General features: G+C 37.0%; 2 protein-coding genes across 6 annotated transcripts; one reads left to right on the forward strand and one right to left on the reverse strand.

Annotated features, from left to right (window-relative positions):
* Window positions 1–3,270: 3,270 nt before the first annotated feature.
* Window positions 3,271–20,803, reverse strand: aspg (asparaginase homolog (S. cerevisiae)). Of its 5 annotated transcripts, XM_042742716.1 has the most exons (19): window positions 20,520–20,803; window positions 15,115–15,244; window positions 14,756–14,791; window positions 12,676–12,787; window positions 12,182–12,307; window positions 11,775–11,858; window positions 11,490–11,616; window positions 10,465–10,577; window positions 10,183–10,368; window positions 9,993–10,106; window positions 9,399–9,518; window positions 8,303–8,398; window positions 7,872–8,035; window positions 7,506–7,592; window positions 7,110–7,209; window positions 6,922–6,987; window positions 4,741–4,764; window positions 4,302–4,322; window positions 3,271–3,954 (listed from the first exon to the last, which is right to left on the reverse strand). In XM_042742716.1, the coding sequence occupies exons 1-19, from the start codon at window positions 20,767–20,769 to the stop codon at window positions 3,913–3,915; spliced, it is 1,998 nt and encodes a 665-aa protein (XP_042598650.1). In that variant the 5' UTR covers window positions 20,770–20,803; the 3' UTR covers window positions 3,271–3,912. The 5 variants fall into 5 exon arrangements, with proteins under 5 accessions (XP_042598650.1, XP_042598651.1, XP_042598652.1 ...); XM_042742717.1 differs by lacking the exon at window positions 4,741–4,764; XM_042742718.1 differs by lacking the exon at window positions 14,756–14,791 and having other exon boundaries at window positions 20,520–20,801.
* A 1,132-nt stretch (window positions 20,804–21,935) lies between these two features.
* On the forward strand, window positions 21,936–24,442 carry arf6b (ADP-ribosylation factor 6b). Its single transcript, XM_019085334.2, has 2 exons — window positions 21,936–22,073; window positions 22,269–24,442. The coding sequence occupies exon 2, from the start codon at window positions 22,876–22,878 to the stop codon at window positions 23,401–23,403; it is 528 nt and encodes a 175-aa protein (XP_018940879.1). The 5' UTR covers window positions 21,936–22,073; window positions 22,269–22,875; the 3' UTR covers window positions 23,404–24,442.
* Window positions 24,443–24,676: the final 234 nt, after the last annotated feature.

The raw sequence follows: 24,676 nt of genomic DNA on the forward strand, positions 1-24,676 counted from the left end.
GATTGCTTTAATCTCTCCATTTTTAAAAAGAAATCCCTCCCAAGCCTCATGACATCCTCCCAGTGAATAAAGACATGGAGGAGGGTGCAGCCCGGGCCTTGTTCAGTGGATCAATAGAACAGCAGGGGCCAAAGCAGCCCAACACACACACACACACACACAAGAGGCCCAACTGTTCAAAGCAGCATCCCCTCAGATGAGCCCAAATATATGCTTGTGATCATTTAAGTGAAAGGGTGCCATAAGAAAACAAACAATGTGCTTAAATGACAAAGTATCATTTACCAAACAATGTTGCTATGGGTATGAATGAGACAGAGAGAGAGAGCAAATGATGTTGTTTTTGCTTGACAGTCTGTTGTTTGACACGTCATTCACAAAATAAATCACTTTTGATTGTTAGTCATTTGATCAGTGGTCTTTCTTTAGCACTTTAGTCAGTCATCTGTGGCCATTCTTCAAAACTCTAAAACTAATGTAACATTAATATAACGCAACTTGTTACAATTGTTAAATAGTAATGCATTAGGTAACATTTTTACATTAATTCTTAATTTATTGATGACAGTCTATAAACGTAAAGTAGATTGATAATTCATTACTGTTCGTATTACGTTAATTTTACTTTCTACTACTTACATGCTAAATACTAATGCAGTAAAAACAGAAATATTGTAAAAAAATAAATAAATAAATAATAATAATAATAATAATAATAAAATACAATATACCGGTTTTCTATTTTAACATTTTGAAATGTAATTTATTCCTGTAACTGCAAATCTGAAAAGCATAATTACTCCTGTCTTAAATGTCACATGATCCATTAGAAATCATTCAAATGCTGATTTAGTGCTCAAGTAATATTTCTTCAACAATATTGAAACCAGTTGTGCTGCTCAATAATTTTGTAGAAAATTGTGATACATTTTTACTTGGATTCTATGATAAATAGAAGGGTCAAAAGAACAGCATTTATCTCATAAATAAATTTTACTACCACTTAGATATTTTTTTTAAATAAATAAATAAATAAAGCTTACTGCCCTCAGTACAGTCGTGGCCAAAAGTTGTGAGAATTACATAAATATTGGAAATTGGAAAAGTTGCTGCTTAAGTTTTTATAATAGCAATTCGCATATACTCCAGAATGTTATGAAGAGTGATCAGATGAATTGCATAGTCCTTCTTTGCCATGAAAATTAACTTAATCCCAAAAAAACCTTTCCACTGCATTTCATTGCTGTCATTAAAGGACCTGCTGAGATCATTTCAGTAATCATCTTGTTAACTCAGGTGAGAATGTTGACGAGCACAAGGCTGGAGATCATTATGTCAGGCTGATTGGGTTAGAATGGCAGACTTGACATGTTAAAAGGAGGGTGATGCTTGAAATCATTGTTCTTCCATTGTTAACCATGGTGACCTGCAAAGAAATGCGTGCAGCCATCATTGCGTAGCATAAAAATGGCTTCACAGGCAAGGATATTGTGGCTACTAAGATTGCACCTAACCAACAATTTATAGGTTCATCAAGAACTTCAAGGAAAGAGGTTCAATTCTTGTAAAGAAGGCTTCAGGGCGTCCAAGAAAGTCCAGCAAGCGCTAGGATCGTCTCCTAAAGAGGATTCAGCTGCGGGGATCGGAGTGCCACCAGTGCAGAGCTTGCTCAGGAATGGCAGCAGGCAGGTGTGAGCGCATCTGCACGCACAGTGAGGCGAAGACTTTTGGAAGATGGCCTGGTGTCAAGAAGGGCAGCAAAGAAGCCACTTCTCTCCAAAAAAAAACATCAGGGACAGATTGATCTTCTGCAGAAAGTATAGTGAATGGACTGCTGAGGACTGGGGCAAAGTCATATTCTCCGATGAAGCCCCTTTCCGATTGTTTGGGGCATCTGGAAAAAGGCTTGTCCGGAGAAGAAAAAGGTGAGCGCTACCATCAGTCCTGTGTCATGCCAACAGTAAAGCATCCTAACACCATTCATGTGTGGGGTTGCTTCTCATCCAAGGGAGTGGGCTCACTAACAATTCTGCCCAAAAACACAGCCATGAATAAAGAATGGTACCAAAACACCCTCCAACAGCAACTTCTTCCAACAACCCAACAACAGTTTGGTGAAGAACGATGCATTTTCCAGCACGGTGGTGCACCGTGCCATAAGGCAAAAGTGATAACTAAGTGGCTCGGGGACCAGAATGTTGCAATTTTGGATCCATGGCCTGGAAACTCCCCCAGATCTTAATCCCATTGAGAACTTGTGGTCAATCCTCAAGAGGCGGGTGGACAAACAAAAACCCACTAATTCTGACAAACTCCAAGAAGTTATTATGAAAGAATGGGTTGCTATCAGTCAGGATTTGGCCCAGAAGTTGATTGAGAGCATGCCCCAGTCGAATTGCAGAGGTCCTGAAAAAGAAGGGCCAACACTGCAAATACTGACTCTTTGCATAAATGTCATGTAATTGTCGATAAAAGCCTTTGAAACGTATGAAGTGCTTGTAATTATATTTGTAATTATATTAACAACTGAAACAAAGATCTAAAAGCAGTTTAGCAGCAAACTTTTTGAAAACTAATATTTATGTAATTCTCAAAACTTTTGGCCACGACTGTAGTTTGAACCAGCACTATTGGAAGAACATTTTGAAAAGATGAAGAAACAGCACCCTCCTTGGGCTACAGGGGAGAAATATCTCTAATAATTTCTGACTGTTTGTTTAACCATTAAGGTTGAACTTCTGTGCAACTACAATTAACAAACAGAATAAGTAAATAAATAAATAAATGAATGAATGAATGAATGAATGAATGAATGACTTTAGTTTTCAAACAGACTTTCTGCACACTTCCCTCTGCTGCTGCTCGGACCAAAATATAAAATAATAAAGGAGCCTTTTCAGGACGATCAGTCTTCGCATCATTTTCCTACAGTATAAAGCAAGTCAGTATCAGGAAAAATAAATAAATAAATAAATAAATAAATAAATAAATAAATAAATAAATAAATAAATAAAACCAGTGTAAATCAATGAATAAAATATAATAAATACAAATATATACTTAGTAGTTCTTAAAACTGACTCTGTCTTTATAACTTCACCTGGCTCAGTATGTTATAAAAAGTAATGTGAAATATAATTTATGTATTTTTGGACACTTTAGTCATTTTCTCTTTGCACATGAGAAATGTACTTTACATTTTTGCAACAAAACATATTTATTGCTTTTTAATGTCACAATGACACTACAAAAAGACAGTTCAGGCATGTGTTGATTTGCAGGTCTCAACAGCATAAACATATGCTTTCATATTTTTATTGCTACAACACTTAAAAACGAAACAATAAAACAGTTTGTTTGAGGTGATCTCAAATTCAACCATGATTCCGTATGAATACGAAACACTGAATTACAGACAAACAAAAATAAAGAACAAGAAAATACTGATGTTCCACTACATTTTGGATTATAAACACATTATTTTTGATAGTTACTCAGGAGGGCACTTCTCTGTATATAACATTATGTATCCTTCCTCCTCACTGTGGTTACAATTGATTTTTCTTTTCTAAATACATTAAAAACACTGAATGAAGACAACAGCCATTAGTCCTGACATCTTCAAATATCTAAATTCATTCTAAATCTAAACAATAAATATATCATATTCAAATAAGGGTGTATCATATTGTTTGACATCAGCATTTACAGTACCTTGTACTGTAATATAGTCTGAATAATGTGCTTGTACATAAATAGTGTGTATGATTGTTTTATGATTGTTCATCATCATGATACATTCAGAACTGATTGCTTACGGTTTTAGAGGGACGGGCTTAAAAGGTATGGCTTGTGCTTTTTATGCTTTAAGAGGATGTTTGCAAAAGAGTGACAGCTAGCAGGACAGCCTCCTCAGGATCTTGGACAAGCCTTAAACTCGATATACTCGCCATTCTAGAGAACAGACAGAGAATAATGTAAAATTAGCACACTTTCACACTTTAAATGCAAAAAAAAAAAAAAAAGATCAATGTGCTAAATTATTATTTACAGTATTTATCAGTTTAACCACTTTCTTTTTAAGAACACATTAAAGCAGTTCTCAACACTATTTTCTGTTCCGTCCAGACCAATGTCTCCATATGTGAAATATTAATGCATCAGCTTATGCATAATCAAGTTATGTTTTTGCACATTTGTGAACATAAAATGGTCTAACATTGTCCTATCACAGCACATCTCAGTGTAAACTACGACTGCACCAGTATGCTGAATGCTATCCAGCTCAACACACAATTTACCTCATCCTCCTCAAATACTGGCTGCAAGAAAAAGACGAGGGATTTTTTATTAACTTAGTGGTTGATTTTTGGTAACTTCACTTACACCCCAATCATGCCACAAAGACTGAACATGAGCACATGCGCCTACAAGTCTTCATCACAGCAATGGATGTTTTACAATACAGGACCACTCACTCACTAAAGGTCGTGAAAGATGCCTTTCAAGCTATTAATTTATGTTTGCCAAAACCTGTATTGTTTTTCTGTGAAAGATCAACACAAAAACCTCCAAATCACACAAAAACATCCACATCACTCAAACAGTATATACTGAGTGTGTGTGTATATACTGAGTGTGTGTGTGTGTATACATAGTGAGATTTTCTCCACATGAAATGAAATGACAGATGTATTTTTATTTTACTCTGATGAGTGAAACGACTTAAACTGTCTTTACCTCATTACCCTCATCTGTCTGATGCTGAAAAGTTAAGAGTATCAGTAAACAGATCAATTATCAAAAAAATAAATAAAAAAATAAAGCTAGTTATTCTGAAACCCCTTAATGTTTATGTTCAGAAAACTTAATATGTAATATGTATTAGTCTACCTGATAAATATATTTAATACTTAAAATATATCAGTCTGTGGAAAGGTACATATACAGTATATACAGTGTATTTAAGTTGTGCATAACTTACTTTAGTAATGCACATGCTACGTATATAAACAAATTAATATTTCAAAGAGCATACTCTTTATACATGCAGCTTTGATGGAATACATGCAATTTTACAAAAATTCATGACATACCACAGAACCATTTAAAATAAATCACTCAATTACAAAAATTCAAATGGCTAAGCATCAATTAAAAGATAATATCATAACATAATATCCTTATAACTGAATATATATATATATATATATATACATATACATTCCTCTCCAAAATTATTGGGACAATGAGGCCAATTCTTTATTTTTGCTATAGACTGAAAAAATTGGGTTTGACATCAAAAGATGAATGTCAGACAAGAGATTTACATGCCAGCTTTTATTTCCAGGTATTGACATCTGGATCTGACAAACAACTTAGAAGATATCACCTTTTGTTTGAACCCACCCATTTTTCATGTGAGCAAAAGTATTGGAACAGATAGAATTAACATAGATTAAAGTGAATAAGGCTTAATATTTAGTTGCAAATCCTTTGCTTTCAATAACTGCATCAAGCCTGTGACCCATTGACATCACCAAACTTTTGCATTCTTCTTTTGTGATGCTTTTCCAGGCTTCCAGCGCAGCCTCTTTCAGTTGTTGTTTGTCTTGGGGGGTTACCCCCTTCAGTCTCCTCTTTAGCAGGTAAAAGGCATGCTCTATAGGGTTTAAGTCTGGAGATTGACTTGGCCAGTCTAAAACCTTCCACTTCTTGCCCCTGATGAACTCCTTTGTTGTTTTGGCAGTGTGTTTGGGGTCATTATCTTGCTGCATGATGAAGGATCTCCCAATAAGTTTGGTTGCATCTTTCTTTAAATTGGCAGACAAAATGTTTCTGTAGACTTCTGAGTTCATTTTACTGCTGCCATCATGTGTTACATCATCAGTGAAGATTAATGAGCCTGTCCCAGAAGAAGCCATGCAAGCTCAAGCCATGACATTACCTCCAGTGTTTCACAGATGAGCTTGTATGTTTGGGATCATGAGCAGATCCTTTCTTTCTCCAAACTTTAGCCTTTCCGTCACTCTGGTAAAGGTTAATCTTTGTCTCATCAGTCCATAAAACTTTGTCCCAGAATTTTTGAGGCTCATCTCCGTACTTTTTGCAAATTCCAGCCTGGCCTTCCTATTCTTCTTGCTAATCTTGCTAACAGTAGATTGTGATACCTTCACCCCTGCCCTCTGAAGGTTGTTGCTGATCTCACTTACAGTTGTTTTAGGGTCTTTCCTGAAAGCCCTCACAATATTTCTGTCATCAACTGCAGTTGTTTTCCTTGGTCTACCTGTTCGATGTCTGTTACTTAGTACACCAGTGGCTTCTTTCTTCCTCAGGACATTCCAAATGGTTGAAATGGCTATGAACAATGTGTGTGCAATGGCTCTGATTGATTTTCCTTCTTCTCTCAGCTTCACAATTGCTTGTTTTTCACCCATAGACAGGTCTCTGGTTTTCATGTTGGTAACTATAAATGCAGTTTGAACAGGCAAAACCCAAATCTGAAACTGAGCATCCACATTCAGTGCTAATTATTGTTTGAATAATCATTGTGATAGGACACACCTGGGCAACAAAATACACCTGTCAGTCACATGTTCCAACAGTTTTGCTCACATGAAAAATGGGTGGGTTCAACAAAAGGTGATATCTTCTAAGTTGTTTGTCAGATCCAGATGTCAATACCTGGAAATAAAAGCTGGCATGTAAATCTCTTTTTCAGTCTATAGCAAAAATAAAGAATTGGCCTCATTGTCCCAATAATTTTGGAGGGGAGTGTATATATATATATATATACTTTATGTTCCATACCTGTGTTTGGTACAGAGTAGTATATAAGTATATATAGTATATATATATATATATATATATAGCCTGCTTTAAGAACTCAATATATATATATATATACTTTATGTTCCATACCTGTGTTTGGTACAGAGTAGCCTGCTTTAAGAACTCAACAACCTCCTCACATCCAGTGGCTCTTGCCTGAAGAGAACAACACAATTGCATTTTTAGCCAATGCAACACTTCATCAAAATGTCTTGCAAGTTCATTCATTAATTGTTTGGTTACAATTATTTATTACATTCAAATCCCTATAAACTCACCACTTCAATGGGTATCTGTCCATCATAACTGCACATGGTCATATCAACCCCAGCTAACTGCCAAATCTCCAATCCTTCTAAGTCGCCACTCGCCGCAAGACTGTAAGACACACAGTAGAAGCTCTAAATGGGCAATCATCAACACAGGAGATAACCAGTTTCTGTTCATCATTTTTTCAAAAAAAAAAAAAAGAAAAAAAAAAGATTTTGTTGAACTGTATATTAATTTACCATTTGGAAAACCACTCTAAGTGTAAGAATGGTAATAACATATATTAATAATAATAATAATAATAATAAACATTTGTGCTATCTAACAAATTTCTGTGCCCACAAGTTTATAACAGCAATAGGAAAAAGAACGACTGAGGAGAAATACGTGAATGTAAATGAGACCTGCACAACTCTGTTCCAGTATCCTCCATTTCCTCCCGGGAAAAATGAGCTCCAGTCTTCCTCAGCAGTTTCACAACCTCTTTATGCCTACAGACATAAAAACGTTTCATATACAGTCACATACATCTTAACTGACTTTACCTTGGAGTTCATCATTTGTGTTTGAAGGAAGAAAGTAATTCATACTGTTTTGGAATGGAAGGTAAGCAAATGCTATCCTAAATATGAATATGATATGCTGAGTTGCATTTAGCAATGTTTATTTTTTTTTTTTCTGCTGTCTACAACCCTGTGAAAACAGACTTTTTGGGTCACAACCCATCAGTTAAATACAACCAGTCTAGTTCATCTTAAAGACTGACTTACCTGAAGCGAACAGCATTGCGAAGAGGTGTATCACCAAAGCGATCCCTGGCATAGACGGTGGCCCCTTTACCCAGCAGATACTCCACCACTTTCAGATGGCCCTCACACGCAGCGATGTGGAGGGGAGTGCGACCATCATAATCTGCCATGCTCAAGTCAGTGCCCTAAACAGAAGACATTAGTCATGTTCTGTATCGTGTTTTGCTGGACTACATTTGGTAGTGCAAACCTTGTGTGAATGCTCCTAGATCACTTTTAATATATTCAGACTCAAACCTGCATAATCCATAAAAGCATGGTTTAACGTATCTGCAGCAGCATATTAGATATTTCAGATTTTGAAAATAAACCAATATTTTCAAAATAATAACTGCAAATGAACTATAATGTCTAAATGCTGAGGAAGATTTAAACAGGTATCAGTATCTTACCATTTCCCTTATGGCATCTAAAGCATCAATGTCTCCGATCTTAGAAGCAACACACACCAGAGTGGGCGTTAGTGCATCTCGTATGGCTTCAAGCTCCTGTTGACATTAATATTATACATTAATATTATAGGTAATCACAACCTCTGCTTCGTATTATGATTCTACCATGCAGAGCTTGACAAACTCTTAGGGCGGGAATTCACTATGAAAAAATCATGAATCATCTGCAAACACTCTCCATTGTTTTACCACCCTAATTACTAAAATTAATTATGTTAATGTGGTTACAGTGCACATATGTTCAAATCATCACTGTTTACACTAAAATACAGTGTATCAAACTGACACAGCTGTTCGTGTATAACAGGGTTGTACAATAATTGTTATTTTAACAATGTGCAAGTCAACATTGAGTATGTCACTCACTTTCAAAAAAACAAACAAACATGACTTGACAGTCCACTCACTGCACGATGTGGCCTATTGAAATGCAGTTAGAATGCCAACCGAAGAGGTTCCAAATAAATACAGCAGTGAAATATTCAGTGTGTTCAATGAAGTGTTAGAGTGAACCAGTTTATAAAAGACAGGGAATTGCTTCGTTTCTGAATGAATCAGCCTTATAAACCTTCTGACAATTAAGTTTCATATTTTGAAACAGAATTTGATTTTTATTAATAATTTCATATTTCAATGTTCAAAATGTTATTTTAAAACTCCAAAGTATCTTATTATAGTAACTGAATTTAACATAGAATGAATGTAAGATCATGTATACATCTAGCTACGAAAAAAATCCCAGTATAAAGATAAAAATATCCCTGGAGATCAATTTAAAAGTAAAAGTTCATTTATGTCACTGCTGCTTATAACCGCACAGAATATAAAGAATTTTTCTGAATATTTTTAGGAATCAGATGTCCACGACAGGCCGGAAACAGCCAAGTTACCAGCAAACTCAGCAAAACATCATCAAATTGTTATTAACAAAATCCCTCCAAAAATATCAGGATTTTGTCAATATCGCACACCTCTACACCTGAGTGTTTGAAATGCAAAGCACTGTTAGAAAATGGGAAACTGCAGGTTACATTACCTCTTTACAGCTAATGCTGAGGGACTTGGCGATGACCTGAATAAATCGACTGTCACTGAGAGAAAGCTTTGCTCCGCCCAGGTCAGCTATCATCTCACCACGCAGATTGCGACTCAGCATCATAAAAAAAAAAAAAAAATTTTTTATTTAAAACAAGTACAGGTGTCTTGCAGGTCTTCAAAAGACAACCTTATTAAGAAGTTGGGAGAATCTAATTAGTTGTAGTATTATTATTAACAACAAAACTGCCTTACTGCTTATTAATATTTAACAAAAAAAAGATCATGTGGTATAACCAACATGCAAAAAACAACAACAAAAAATCTCCTAAAATATCAGGATCTAAAAATATTGACTTTTTACGATAAGGCAAAATTAGTTCAGATTGTAATCTGTCAAGTGATGTAACTATCCCATTAAATAATTCATTCATTAAATTTGTTTACTTTTTTTATTTACTTGGTTACACACTGACTTGGTTATGACAACTTTTAAACATTTCTTTAAAAACTTACGAATTAGATTTTTCAACGTTTTTTCCTCTCGTATGTCAAATGTGGTTTTGATTTGATTTTAATAGACATTTGTGCATACCTTTTTCTTCTCTTCTATACTGAGGTTTTGTTTTGCCAGCACATAGGAGAGTTTTGAAAGAGCAGCTTCCGGGGTCATATCACACCCAGCGACCAAACCAGCATCACTCAGAGCCTGAGAGGGAATATTAAAGGATTACACACTCCTGGAATACACCCACATGAGGCCGTTCTCAAGCAAACACCCCTACCTGGCCAGTGGCGTATGAGGTTGTGACCGAGCCCCTGAGGCACTGGGTGCAGTTGATCATGATGACTCCTCTCTGGGTCGCTTTACGGATCTCATCCAGCAGGTCAGCACGGTTGTCAGGAGCGTTACCGCTGCCATAAGTCTCCAGTACGATCCCGTCCATAGGAGGTTGCAAGAAGGCCCTCACCTGATGAGAAAGTATATATGATAATGAACACGTGGGATGAAGAGATTTGTTGATAATATGTGGCAAATAAAGGCAGACATTACCACACGGCCTTACTGTATCAGCAGTGATTCCTGGGAAGAGTCGCAGGAGACCAACATTACGGTTCATTTGTGTGTTGACAGTGAATTTGGAGGTTGTATTAGCTCGCCACACAGTATCCCAGTTAACTAAAGAGAAAAAAAAACAAAGCATAATACTTAAAATGACAGGTCTGAATAAAACTAATAACACAACAGCATCAGTAATAATAATTCTAATTAATTCGTCACACCACAAGATTATTAAAGTGAACAGCAAAAATATTAAAAAAAAAAAATGTAAAGAAGAAAGAAATTAATACATTTGTCAGCTATCCAATGGTGAATTTTTGCAGTTTTAAGCCAAATTTAAATTTAGACTCAACATTTGTTACTCCTCATGTTTGTGATTAATTGTATGCATCATTAACAAGTTGAACAGAGATGTTCCAAACCATGCAAATAAGCTTTCATGCTTCTAAAAAAATTTATACAAAAATAAATAAATAAATAAATCTTAAATCATATGTTAACTTTCTGAAGAAAGCAATTGATTATACAATACAGCACAGTCACACAGACGACTTTTAAAGGGATAGTTCACCCAATATTAAAATTCTGTCATTAATTTTCCCAACCTCATGTCGTTCCGAACCTATAAGACCTTCATTCATCTTCAGAACACAAATTAAGATATTGATTTGACTTGCTGTCTATGAGAGGGTCAGAGAGCTCTCGGAATTCATCAAAAATATCTTAATTTGTGTTCCAAAGATGAACGAAGGTCTTACCGGTTTGGAACGAAATGAGGGTGAGTGGGTAATGACACAATTTTCATTTTTGGGTGAACTATCCCTTTAAGAGACTTTAATGGTGTTAATTTTGTCTTTTTTGAATCTTGAAAGCCTCATTATAATTGCATAATAAAAAGCACTGGGAAAAAAAGCAGTAGAAGGGAGCAGAATAATATACCAAGTTTTCATAGTCTGGGGTAAACTAATCTTTTAATGCAATAGACTCAAATGGGACTAGGACTGTGTGTGTTGGCAGAACTGTTATCACTTTTAATGTCGACTTCAGCATTGGCTAATGGCGGCAGATTCGGTGAGGTAAATGCGTTAAAACTTCCAGCATCCACTTTGGTGACACGGTTGCCCCTGTACAGCTTATGATGAAAATAGAGGCAAACCTGTAAAAAACAGCAAGCAATTCACTCAAACAGCTTTAAAATCATTTCTTTATAAGTTAACATGCTCCAAAATAAGCATTTAAAGAAAACATAAATATGTGATGGTATCTTGTCTTTGTATCCAAATGTAATTTCTTACAGAAAACTAAAAAACTCACCTCTGGGATGACAAACTGTCCTGCTATCAACAGCGCCCCCAAGAGGTTGTCCCTCCCATCATTCCTCATCTCATAGATGGGCACCTGCCATATACAAGATAGTAGTGAAGCTATTGGTGAAGTCAGCATTATTCTTTTTTTTCATGGCCACAAGTTTAAATGTGAAATAGGAAAAAAAAAAAAGATTTTAGCCATAATAACTACTAGTATGTTGGTGCACTGAAAACTATTTAATGCAAACATCTGAGACATAACTAAAATGCGCATGTAGTTCTTTAAGTAGTCTAAGACTTTTCTTTAAAATCCTTAATTTGTGTTCCATGAAAGAAAGTAAGTCATATGGGTTTGGAAAAACACAAGGGTGAGTAAATGATTTGTGGATGAACTATGCCTTCAAAACGTGTTACCTGTGAGCCAGTGAGGACAACAGGCTTTCCCAGGTTCTCACACATGAAGGATAAGGCAGAGGCGGTGTAAGCCATTGTGTCTGTGCCATGCAGGATGACAAAACCATCATATTGCTCATAGTGTTTCTGTCAACATGAGAGAAAAAAAAAAGTTGAAATTAACAACTGACAATATGTTCACAGAACTATATTCAAGAAATTAGAAGATTACCAACAATTACAAATTGAAAAAAGTTCCCCTTTTGTAAAAAAAAACAACACCAAAAAAAAAAAAAAAAAAATACCAGCATCAAAAAATTAATCATGATCAGTTCTGTTTACAAGTCATTACATTCAGTCTTGTCCAACTCAGGGCTGTGGAAAAAAAAATAAATAAAAATATGTGCAGAAATGGGAGTGACCCGATCAAAGCTCAATAGTTATATAATACAATCAAAGTCCCAAAGTTTCACACAACAAATTTTAAAACATAAAGATGGTTAAAAAGGGAGCACCTCAATGTCTTTTCCAATAGTGGCCCAGTCATCTGTGGTCATATTGCAGGAGTCGAGGAGGGGAGAATACTCTAAAACTGTATATACAATCCTCTTGTTCTGTTTGGAAAGTCTGGAGGGGAAAAACAAAGAGAGAAAATTATTTTAAAAGCATCAAAATTTTAATGTTATTATTATTGTTAAAGACACCCAAACACTGACAACAAGCTCTTAAAGTAAAGCAAAGCTTATTTTTTTTAAACCAGCAAAGGCAAACTAGGGTTAATTAAGCTAGATCAACTAAAACAAAAAAAGCTGATTATTTATTGATAGCGAGAGTTTGACTGATTTCAGGGGCGTCTCCTGTAGTTAAAGCAAAAACCATTTGTGCGTCAATGGATGAGTAAATATTATGAAGCAGCAGACTTCAGACTTTGCTCATCACTCTAGGGGAGGCTCATGGTCTTACTGTAATAAAGAGGGGAGCACTGGGCAATTTTCCATATTTAGGAACCGAGAGTGAGCAGATTAGCATGACCTGCCTTCATTAACAATGGGCAGCCTATCCTAAAACCACATACATATTCCTGTGGCTGTTAAATCGGGCCACCCTTGTTACATGCACTGATGAACTAGAAGAGTAATAGATCTAATAGTAGTAGAGATTTGTAGAAGTAACTGGATATTGGGTTTGGCATGCAAATTGTGCATTGGCGCATCTCTGACACACTCTCATATGCACAACCCAACCATAACATATATCCAGTACAGCATATATTATGTTTGCAAATCAAAAGCAAAAAGCAAAAATCACACACCTTTAATGCACAGAAAACAAAACTAAGGCACCAAACATAAAACTGCTCCTTTCTATTATCGAGACATTATTAGATATCTTTAGGGCTGTGACAGTCGCTGTGACAACTGCATCACCGTGGTGGTCGGTTGCCACCGCGGTTGTCTACTGCCACCAGCGGTAGTGCACGTGACGTCACACACTTTATAACAAGCATAATACAAGGTTTTGGATGCAAGTGTAATAACAGTAATAGTTGCAAATTATTTTATTTAGACTATAAATCTTTGGTAATTCACAAATTACCTCAAATGCCATACACAGCATTTCCTTTAGATTGGCAGGTTTGAGCGCAGGAAAATACAGTTTATGCATTCAGCAAATTAATTTTCTTTTGGGCGATGGACCTTGTTGGGCAACCAAATTCTACATCACCGATCTGAAGCCATCTCCATTCACGTCACCCATCTGAGTTTGTACAAGTTCCTGTGATCGCAAACGCATGGCTGGTCAGGTTTGGTGAGGCTTTCTCCAAACTGGCCAAATACAAATGAGACAGCGATAAATGAAAGATGTTAAAGGGGTCATATGATGCGATTTCAAATTTTCCTTTCTCTTTGGAGTGTTACAAGCTCTTGGTGCATGAAGAAGATCTGTGAAGTTGCAAAGACTTAAGTCTCAAATCCAAAGAGATATTCTTTATCAAAGTTAAGACTCTGCCACGCCCCCCTAAAACGGCTCGGTCTAACACGCTCCCACATCTCTACCTCACTGTGTGGAAATATTTGCGTAATGCTGCCCAAATGTTCACGCAAAGAAAGAAAGCATGGTTTCAGTAACCGAAGTTAGTGATAAAGCAGCCATGTCAGGGAGATGCTGTGTGTATCTAGGCGAATACAAAAGCACTTTATTTTGCCTTCCAAAAGTAGATATATTTAGGAATCTTTAAGATTACTTACAACAGAACAGCAACGCATTTTATGGACGACTGTTTTGTGAACCTAGGAGCATACTGTAAGTATGCACCGCTATTACATCAAATACACGCTAAATACTTCAAAAATAAACACATTTTAACCCCCTTTCACACAGCGATTCCGGCAAATACACGGGTAATGTGTCAAGAAGAAACACAGTTTAACCTCCCATTTATCATATTTCATCTGCCATTCTCATAGCTTAAACAGTATTGTATAGCCATAACCACTGAGCTAACTAGCAAATCTATAACACAAATCATGAAAACATGTGCAAGTACATATACATCCCACAAGGGCAAACATTATGCTACCAGTACTACAGCACCCATGAAATAGAGGATCAGGAGAATGAGTGGACTTCCTGTTAAAACAACACAAATTTGTATGCTCTATAATATTATCAGATCTGTAAAAAATAAAAGAAACAGCATCCTACAAGACAGAAATATTTTTAAACAATGTTTTTAGTATGTATTTTTAGCCTTTTTTAATTAGATAGGGCAAGTAAATAATGACAACTTTAATTTTGGGAGAAGTATTGCTATTCTGGTGCAATAATAACAGAAACCAACCATCAAACCTGTATCTTGTACACAAATAGTTAAATACTGGATCTATGAATAGGACAACACCTCCATAAACTTCTAACCTGATCAGGTATTTTTGTGCAGTGTGGGAACTTACGACAGCACCAGCGTGTTCTCTGGAGGCTTGTAGTATTCATACAGTCTGGTCTGTTGTGCGTACTGCTCATCATGCAGAATGGGGAGTTTGCGTAGAGTTTCAACGAGAGCATAAGGTTCTGGAGAAAGAACTGCAAATACAGAAGAAAAGTCAGTAAAAATGTTATCAACAAAGACACATCTGATAACAAATGCACCATATACAAAGTCTGCATGCATGTCATGTTTGCACCCCTCAGGTTCTTTTGAATAGAATTTAGCAACGAAGCCAAAAAGATACCACCCTGAATATTTGATACTGTGTATACTGTACTGTATCATTTTGCACATTTTGATATTCCCTATTATTGGGCAGTATTAGAAAACGTTCTTGTATCACAGTATTACTAATTTTATACCATGTTAATTTAAGGAAAATAGTTAATTATGCTGGAAATTGATAAAAGAAAAAAAGAAAAGGTTTATTATAACTATTTGTGACCCTGGACCACAAAACCAGTCTTAAGTCGCTGGGGTATATTTGTAGCAATAGCCAAAAATACATTGTATGGGTGAAAATTATGGATTTTTTTTTTCTAAGATCATTAGAATATTAAGTAAAGATCATGTTCCATGAAGATATTTTGTAAATTTCCTACCGTAAATATATCAAAACTTAATTTTTGATTAGTAATATGCATTGCTAAGAACTTAATTTAGACAACTTTAAAAGCAATTTTCTCAATATTTTTATTTTTTGCACCCTCAGATTCCAGAAAATAAAATTATCTCGGCCAAATATTGTCCAATCCTAACAAAACAAAACATACATCAGTAAAAAGCTTATTTATTCAGCTTTCATATGATTTGAAAACTTGTCTTATTATGACTGGTTTTATGGTCCAAGGTCACATTTGGTAATGTATATTTATTGGATAAAGAAATTAAATGGAACACTAAAAATCTCATGAAAAATCCTTTTTGGTGTCCAGGGAAGTAAAAGCAAAATTGCATCATGCAGACCCTTAACAGCAGGTAAGGCTACAACAAATAAATAATTAAATGCAGGAGTCTGTTTCACATAACTTTAGAGTCTAGCCTAGGTTTCCACAGAAGAAAAAAAAAAATACACATTCTGTATGATGGTTGATTTTCACAGATCCTGTGTTTATGTAATGGAAGATAAAACTGTTTTGGGTGGAAAAGGTCTGTGTTTATTGTATTATATAATGCGGATTCTGTCCTTGAACTTTGATAAACAATTTAGCAGAGCTAAATGTTTTTGTGTTTGACCTTGCGAATTCTTTAAAAGGCGCTATCTTTTATTTTTTTTATCAGCGTTTGTTTTAGATAAGATTCTTTTTATATATAAAGAACCAAGTTTGTTAACCTATTCAAGCAGTATTGTGCAAGAAATGGTACTAAAGCCCAGCGTCGGGAAAGATGAACTACTGTTTACAGAAGGCAAATATTTGGACATTCTATTCGAGGAATTACTAATAAAGTCATGATCAGCATCCTTTTCAGACCAATTCAGTTTGAATACTGTAAACAAAACCACTCTTGAAGGACTCTTCTCATTCCCATTTATTACTTTATATAATCAAGTCACCAGTGCTTTTTACAGACTTTCAGCTGTGCAATTCATTATTTGGATATATATGGAGATGTGTTCCGGCTTCTAATGTACATCCATTAATGTACAGCTGCAATTTGGGTTTATTACAATTAAAAACTTGCAACCGCTTTGCTCTCAAAAATGTTAACACTGGACTGGACAAGTCATACTTGAAATTCATGAAATTATATTCTTTTGATATACTTTGATAATCATTAAAATTACTAGACTGACATTAGCAATTTAAAGATGAAGTTACCTAAAAAAAAAAAAAAAAATCCATCCATATTACTGTATAACAGGTTAATGACAATTCATGTTTTAGCACACAATGTAAAATTAAAATTGTTTACATCTAACTGTACTCTTATTTTAGTTTTTGTCACATGCTACTTTGAGGGAGCACAGAGCGAGGAACGAGGAGTGAGGAGACCAGGAGTACATCGTCACAGGAGACTTTAATGGAATCAAGGGAATCAGGAAGACACACATAGTGGAAGACATCAACAAGTAGAACCGACAAACACAAACTGAATGGACTAGGACCTTTAAACACAGGATAATCAGGGAGGAACAAGACACACCTGGAATCAAATTAACAAAATCAACGGGAGACAGAAACTGGAACAGAGTCTGACATTACTCCCACCTCCCGGAAGGCACGTCCTCACGCCACACAACATCCAACAGGGAGGGAGCGGTACCCGTTCGAGGCACCATGGTGGATCAGGAGACTCGGGAGGCCATGGCGGATCTGGGAACATGGGAGGCCATGGCGGAGCAAACAGTTCCCTGGCCTGGCCTCTATGACTGGAGCCTTACTACACCCCCTTGGGAGAACTTACGGGGCTAAACTTGGGGCCTGGAGCCTTCCCTGGGCTTAACAGGGAATCAGGAGCCCTCCCTGGGCTTAACTGGGGGTCAGGAGCCCTCCCTGGGCTAAAAGGGGAATCAGGAGCCCTCCCTGGGCTTAACTGAGGATCAGGAGCACTCCCTGGGCTAAATGGGGAATCAGGAGCCCTCCCTAAGCTAAACGGGGAATCAGGAGCCCTCCCTGGTTTTAACTGAGGAACAGGAGCCCTCTCTGGGTTAACTGGGAATCAGGACCCTTCCCTGGGCCTAACTGGGGATCAGGGAAGCGTTTACGAGGTGCTGGAGCTGACACTGGGGCAAGCTCTGGGGCTGGAGCCCACACTGGGGCGAGTTCTGGGGCTGGAGCCGACACTGGGGCGAGCTCTGGGGCTGGAGCCCACACTGGGGCGAGCTCTGGGGCTGGAGCCGACACTGGAGCGAACTCTGGGGCTGGAGCCGACACTGGGGCGAGCTCTGGGGCTGGAGCCCACACTGGGGCGAGCTCTGGGGCTGGAGCCCACACTGGGGCGAGCTCTGGGGCTGGAGCCGACACTGGGGCGAGCTCTGGGGCTGGCGCCGACAGGGGCACAACCGGCAGGCTTGCCATAGGGAATGCACTGAATGGCTGGTGTGCATGACAACAGCATGGCTGGCGCACTGGACTTCGGAGCGGTTGGTGAACTTGGGGTTGCCGTGGCCGGTGGACAGGCTCTGGCTCGGGGCAGGACGCTCTCCAGACACAGGAGGATTCCTTCCCTGCAGCTAAGTCCCGTGGTGTCTGGGAGGTCCACGAGGCGATGGTAGTTGGCCCCGTGCCAGAACAGCGAGTTGAGGGTGGAGTCATCGAGGACCGTAGCCGCGGCGAGCCTGCAGAACTCCCAGGAATATTCAACGAAGGGGAGATCCATGCAAGCTAAGGCGAGCAGCAATTTCCAAAACCATGGGAAAACAAGGAAAACAAAAACTTTCAAAAAAGGTGGAAAACAAACATGGGGAAAAGGCGCTGGTCACTTTTTGTTTTGGTCGGTTCTTCTGTCACAGGCTACTGTGAGGGAGCATGGAGCGAGGAACGAGGAGACCAGGAGTACATCATTACAGGAGACTTTATTAGAATCAAGGGAATCAGAAAGACACACGTAGCGGAAGACATCAACAAGCAGAACCGACAAACACTAACTGAATGGACTGGGGCTTTTAAACACAGGATAATCAAGGAGGAACGAGACACACTTGTAATCAAATTAACACAATCAACGGGAGACAGAAACTGGTTCACGGAGCACATGGGGAGTGAAAACACACACAAAACATGGAAGAGAGCCTTACAGTTTTGATTTAGATTTGAAATAATCTAACATAGACCATCAAAGATTACTTATGTAAAAAGGAAATAAATTATTTGTGCATGACCAAGTGGCATTTATTGTAAGATAAATAAATGTACTTTTTTTTTTATATATATATATATATATATATATATATATATATACACACAGTGATTTTTTTTTTATTTAATTATTTATTTATTTATTTTTATAATACAAACACTGAAATCCAACTCACAGAAAAATATATTTTTGTTTTATGATAATAATGGTAACTTTAAAATATGGTATACTGCAAACTTACTAATAATATATGGCAAATTCTTTGCTCACAAATGCAAAATGGCATTGAAAAATCATAATTTTACTCATTTTAAAATAGAAATAGGTCACTACTTGTATACTTAAAAAAAGAGAGAGAAACAACAAGGCAAAAAAGTAAATCATTGTCAAGCCTTAAATCTATCCTTTAAATGATTTATAATGCATAAAATGTATATTTCTTGGCTATAGATTTTTTTTTTCGTTTGTTTGTTTCATTTTTTATCCTAATATTTGAAGTGATGTAACTGATATGTAACTGATCTTTCTAAAAAAATATATATATAAAAATCAAGAAGTAGTGGCACTTTTTAAAAATTACAATTACTAGACTGACATTGGCAATTTAAAGATGAAGTACCCCAAAAAAATTCCATACAAATTATTGTATAACTGGTTAAAGACAATTCATGTTTTAAAATTTAAATTGTTTACACCTAACTGTACTGTTATTTTAGCTTTGACTTGAAAATAAAATAAAAATCTAACACAGACTATTTAATATTACTTATGTAAACAGGAAAAAAAAAAGAGAATTGCAAATAAATAAATAATATTGTAATATAATAAAAAAAATACTGAAATACAAATCAAAAAAGATATCTTATTTTTTGTGATAATAATAATGTTAAATTTAAAAATTGGTATATTGTGAACTTACTAATTATATATGGTAAATTCTTTAATGCAAACTAGCATGGAAAAATTCTAATTTTACTCATTTTAAAACAGAAATAGGCACTACTTGTATACATTAAGAGAAATGAGAAATAACAAAGCAAAAAGCTCTCGATTATTTTATAGCCTTAAATCTATAATTTAATTTAGAATGCATAAAATGTATATAACATTTTTTATATATATCATTGTATTTTGATCCTAATATTTGAGTTAATGTAACTGATTTGTAACTGTCTTTCTATCTCTCTATGTTTATAGTTTAAAAGATTGCAATAAAAAAGTGGCACTTATTAACAGGTTAGTTAAAAGATAAAGCATGGCTCAGCATCATTTGTTTACAGATGCCACATGTCACTTGGAATGATATTTATCACACATAAATTTTAATTTTAGCATGTCCGAATACATTTGGGACAACTTTAGATTTAGCCTTAAGATTATCATTAATTTCCAAAGACCCGTGGATAAATGTGGACCCCCAGTATTTAAACCGTTCCCACTGTTCTGTTGTATTGAAATGTGTGAGGGATATCAACACATAATCCCATAAACTTGTCTGCAGTGCAGTATTAGTCGTAAATATGTGAACCTCGTGCAGTCAGGTGTGTGAGCGATGCTGATACAATTTACCGTTATTATGATACGTCATTCCGATGGTTCCGCCGGTGTTTATGACCAGGACCCTCGCCTCGACATTTGGGCTGATATCAGGTGACTCTGAACTGCTGGAGTACCTCCTGCGAGTCTGTCCCGCGGCGCTCCGGCTCTTCTGCGACTGAAACCCTTCTGGTTGACTTAACCTGCTGCGGGAAAGCGCTCGACCCAGAGAGGTCATGCTTGCTGAAGACGGAGCCGCCGTAGTGTGATTCCTTTCCGCCATATCTGACACGCTTAGCTTTCCCCAAACCCAGCGACGCAGTTTCTTAAAGAGACAGCGTCTTGATTTTGAACGCTGATAAAGATACAGATGCTGGAATCGTACAAATCAACTTATTGTGACACTTGAGATATAAAAAAATGTCGTTATTAGCTCAATTAATTGTAAATAATTAATAAGAAATAATACTAATATAACAATAATTAATAATAACACTTATTTTCTATAACTTAGACTCGCCAGGCCACCCATTGTAGCTGAAGTTCATTCATGAATTACCAATTTAATTATTGTAGCTTCCTTGACCTTATAGGCATAAAGATAACATTTACTCTCTTATTTGTTGTAGCCATAAATGTGTGCCGCTGTTGCATTTCCAACCATTTTTAATGTTTGTTCCAGACTGTTCATTAGATGGATTGATGTGACTTATTATGCTTTTATTATAACATTGTATACTGTTACATTGCTTCCCCAGTAGGTGGTGACAAGTGACTATCTTCACAAGTCACTTATGGATCTTAGTATTACACCTATTTATTTATTTAGTTATTTACTGGAATTCGCTGCTCACCAAAATGGTTAGGTTACCAATATAGAATATCTTCTGTTGTGTTCCACAAAAGAAATAAAGTCATACAGTTTTGTAACAACAAAACTGTATAAGGGTGGATAGGAAACAGTCAAGTTAAGTCACTTTTATTTATATAGTGCTTTATACAATACTGATTGTGCCAAAGCAGCTTTTCAGTGTAAACAGAAGAACATAGTTTGTCATTAATGCAAGAGGACAATAACAGAGTAATTTTCCTGCTAAAGTCAGTCCATTGGTGATTTAGTGATGTCAAATAATTACAGAATTTTCACTTTTGGGTGAACTATCCCGTTATCAAGCCTTTCATGAGCACTGTCAACGTTTTTTTTTATCTCAATACATAACATCCATGTTATAATTTATTGTTTGAGATTTTTATTTTTTTATTCACTTTTGTACTTATATTTGTCCTGTGTTATTGCTGATTGTACAGCAACAACTAATACTGTCGCTATTGCAAACTGCCCCGCGTTCTGTGTCTCAGACTGTGTAATACAGAATAATATGTGTGTATTTTAAATGTATGTTTTAAAAGTAAAGTCGAACAGTTAATGACGTTTGCCAAGACCTTTATTATGAAAATCGGGCTGCAACGGCCATTTCCGCTGGTTCGCGTTGACGTAGTCAGTTTCACACTGACTGAACTGAACTCGGCTGGTTTTAGGAGTGAACACCGGGGTTGAGACTGCTAGAGAATGCTGGGCCTCCGCAGGTAACTAACGTGCATTTAGTCGCTCTAAAATGAATGAGAAGAACTTTTTAATTGTTATATTTTACATAACCTGTCGAAAATATGTGTAAAAAGTGTGTGGTGGCGATTTTCTGTGGGTTGGTCGGCCGGCTGGCTATGCTAGCAGGCTAAGTTGCTCTTCTTTGGCACTCCCTCTGAGCATCTCTTGTCTCTCAGGGGCACGTGAGACAAAATTCGAATTCGGGACGGTTGAAATCGACGCGGCTCCGCTTCAGACGGACCAGATGACAGACCCACCGGCCGGCCAAATGAACGCGTTTCCGCCGAGGCTCTGAACGACTAAAGCTGCTATCCAGTTACATTTGGGGGGAAGGACGTGAAAGAGCCCCCGAGACAGACATTCACACGCCAAGAGGAAGTCTTAAAAGACCGCAGGCTCTTAAAGAGGCCTCACAGAATTTACCAGACACAGGAAAAGCACTGAAAAATCGCTGCTTTTGTCACATTTGTGTGGATTATTATCGAGGGTGGCACCACCCTAAAAACCGAAGAAAAATCCCTGAAAATCGAGTTTTGACCTTTTCACTTCTACTGAAAGTTTTCAGTAACTTTACCGTCGTTTAATCAGCAACTAAGTGACCAGTATTGGCTGGAACTACATTTAATTCACTGTGACTTTGGGCCCAGTTTCTTGATAACGTTATACACGTGTTCTGTTTACTTCCAAATTTGACATTCCCAAGACAAAATCTTAAAGAAGGCCTTTACCATATCAAACTTTTTCTTTTTGGAGGGAAGTTACCATTTATGATCAGTATACAAGATGGGGAAGATGCTGTCAAAGATATTTGGTAACAAAGAGATGAGAATATTGATGCTCGGGCTGGATGCCGCCGGAAAAACCACCATCCTTTATAAGTTGAAACTTGGCCAGTCTGTGACCACCATCCCAACTGTCGGTTTCAACGTGGAGACGGTCACCTACAAAAACGTCAAGTTCAACGTGTGGGACGTGGGCGGACAAGATAAGATCCGTCCCCTCTGGCGACACTACTACACAGGCACGCAAGGGTTAATTTTTGTGGTGGATTGTGCTGATAGAGATCGCATTGACGAAGCCAGGCAAGAGCTCCACCGCATCATCAACGACCGCGAGATGCGAGACGCCATCATTTTGATTTTCGCCAACAAGCAAGACCTGCCGGACGCCATGAAGCCACACGAGATCCAGGAGAAGCTGGGACTGACACGTATCCGGGATAGGAATTGGTACGTGCAGCCGTCGTGCGCGACCACCGGTGACGGACTGTACGAAGGCTTAACTTGGTTAACATCTAACTACAAGTCTTAATGACACTGGCACTGACTGTTTAGGACAAATAAACTCAATATGGGGAAAAAATCACACTCTCCACTGAATATTCGTGCTGTTTTGATTTAGAGTTAACATTTATTTTTGGTTCGTTTTCAGACGGCCCTCTTTGAAACAACGTAATGGGTTTGGCTTGCTTTTAGTTTCCTGTACACTGTGACATACCAGTGTCACAAATCTTGGACTATTGCTTAACATGATAAAGCATTCCTGAATGAAGATTCTCTATTTTTTTTTTCTTTGATTGTAGGTTTTCTATATTTGTTTTCTCTCCTTCAGCTTCTTTCTTGGAGATGTCAGAGTCAAAAAATGGAGTTTGTCCCAGCAAATGGTCCAATAGTGTGTTAAAGGCATTTTATACCGAGATGTATCAAAACTGTCCAAGCATCCACTGTAGCAAAGCACAGTGTTGCTGAGGAGCTTGTAGCATACTAATTGTAGGTAGCTTTGTGGTGTAACAGGTTTTAAACCGTGCCATAGTTATGATATCACTGACATCCAATGATAATCAACGTGTAAATGAGTCCATGGAACATTTTATGCAAAAGTCTAATCGCAGAAGGCGGACTTACCACAGACATAACTTATATTCACACAGCATAGTCTAACCGAATGAAGTCTTGTTCTCGAAAGCTTGAAAAACCACAGAAAGTGTTGTTTTTTTTTTGTTTTTTTGTTTTTTGTCTGCATTGCATTGTAGCCTAAAACAAGTTCAACCTTAAAGAAACTTCATTTTAAACATCGAGGGGTGCCTTTTGTAGCCCTTTTACCATTTAGGCTTATTGCATTGACCAGATTGTCTTTGACTTACACTCATGTGTCTCTAAAATGTGGGATTGTTACATTCTTGCATTTCAAGTGTAGTGCTTGCGGTAGAGTGGACTGGATTTGTCATTTTGGAGAGAAATATTTCATTCTATTCATTTCCTCTCTTTGCTTTAATCATTTTGAGAAACATGTACAGAAACAGCTATGTAATTGTAACTTCAAATTAAACTTAGTCATTTTAACGCTCTTAGTTCATTCTTGTTCTGACTAATTCATGCTGTCTTTGATGCCTATCGATGCACTGGAATTTCCACCGTCATTTTCTGAGCCAAACCAAAGTCAGATGGAAAATGAATTTAGCACTGCTTTAAAATTCCTCCATTTCTTTTTTGTTTTGTTCTAGGTAGTGCACATGGAAAATCTTTTCCTATTTGCACAATATTTTCCAAATCTGGGACTCCAAGCACTTTGGAATCCGTAGCAG

Source organism: Cyprinus carpio, chromosome B17 (assembly GCF_018340385.1).
Source record: "Cyprinus carpio isolate SPL01 chromosome B17, ASM1834038v1, whole genome shotgun sequence".
NCBI lineage: Eukaryota > Metazoa > Chordata > Actinopteri > Cypriniformes > Cyprinidae > Cyprinus > Cyprinus carpio.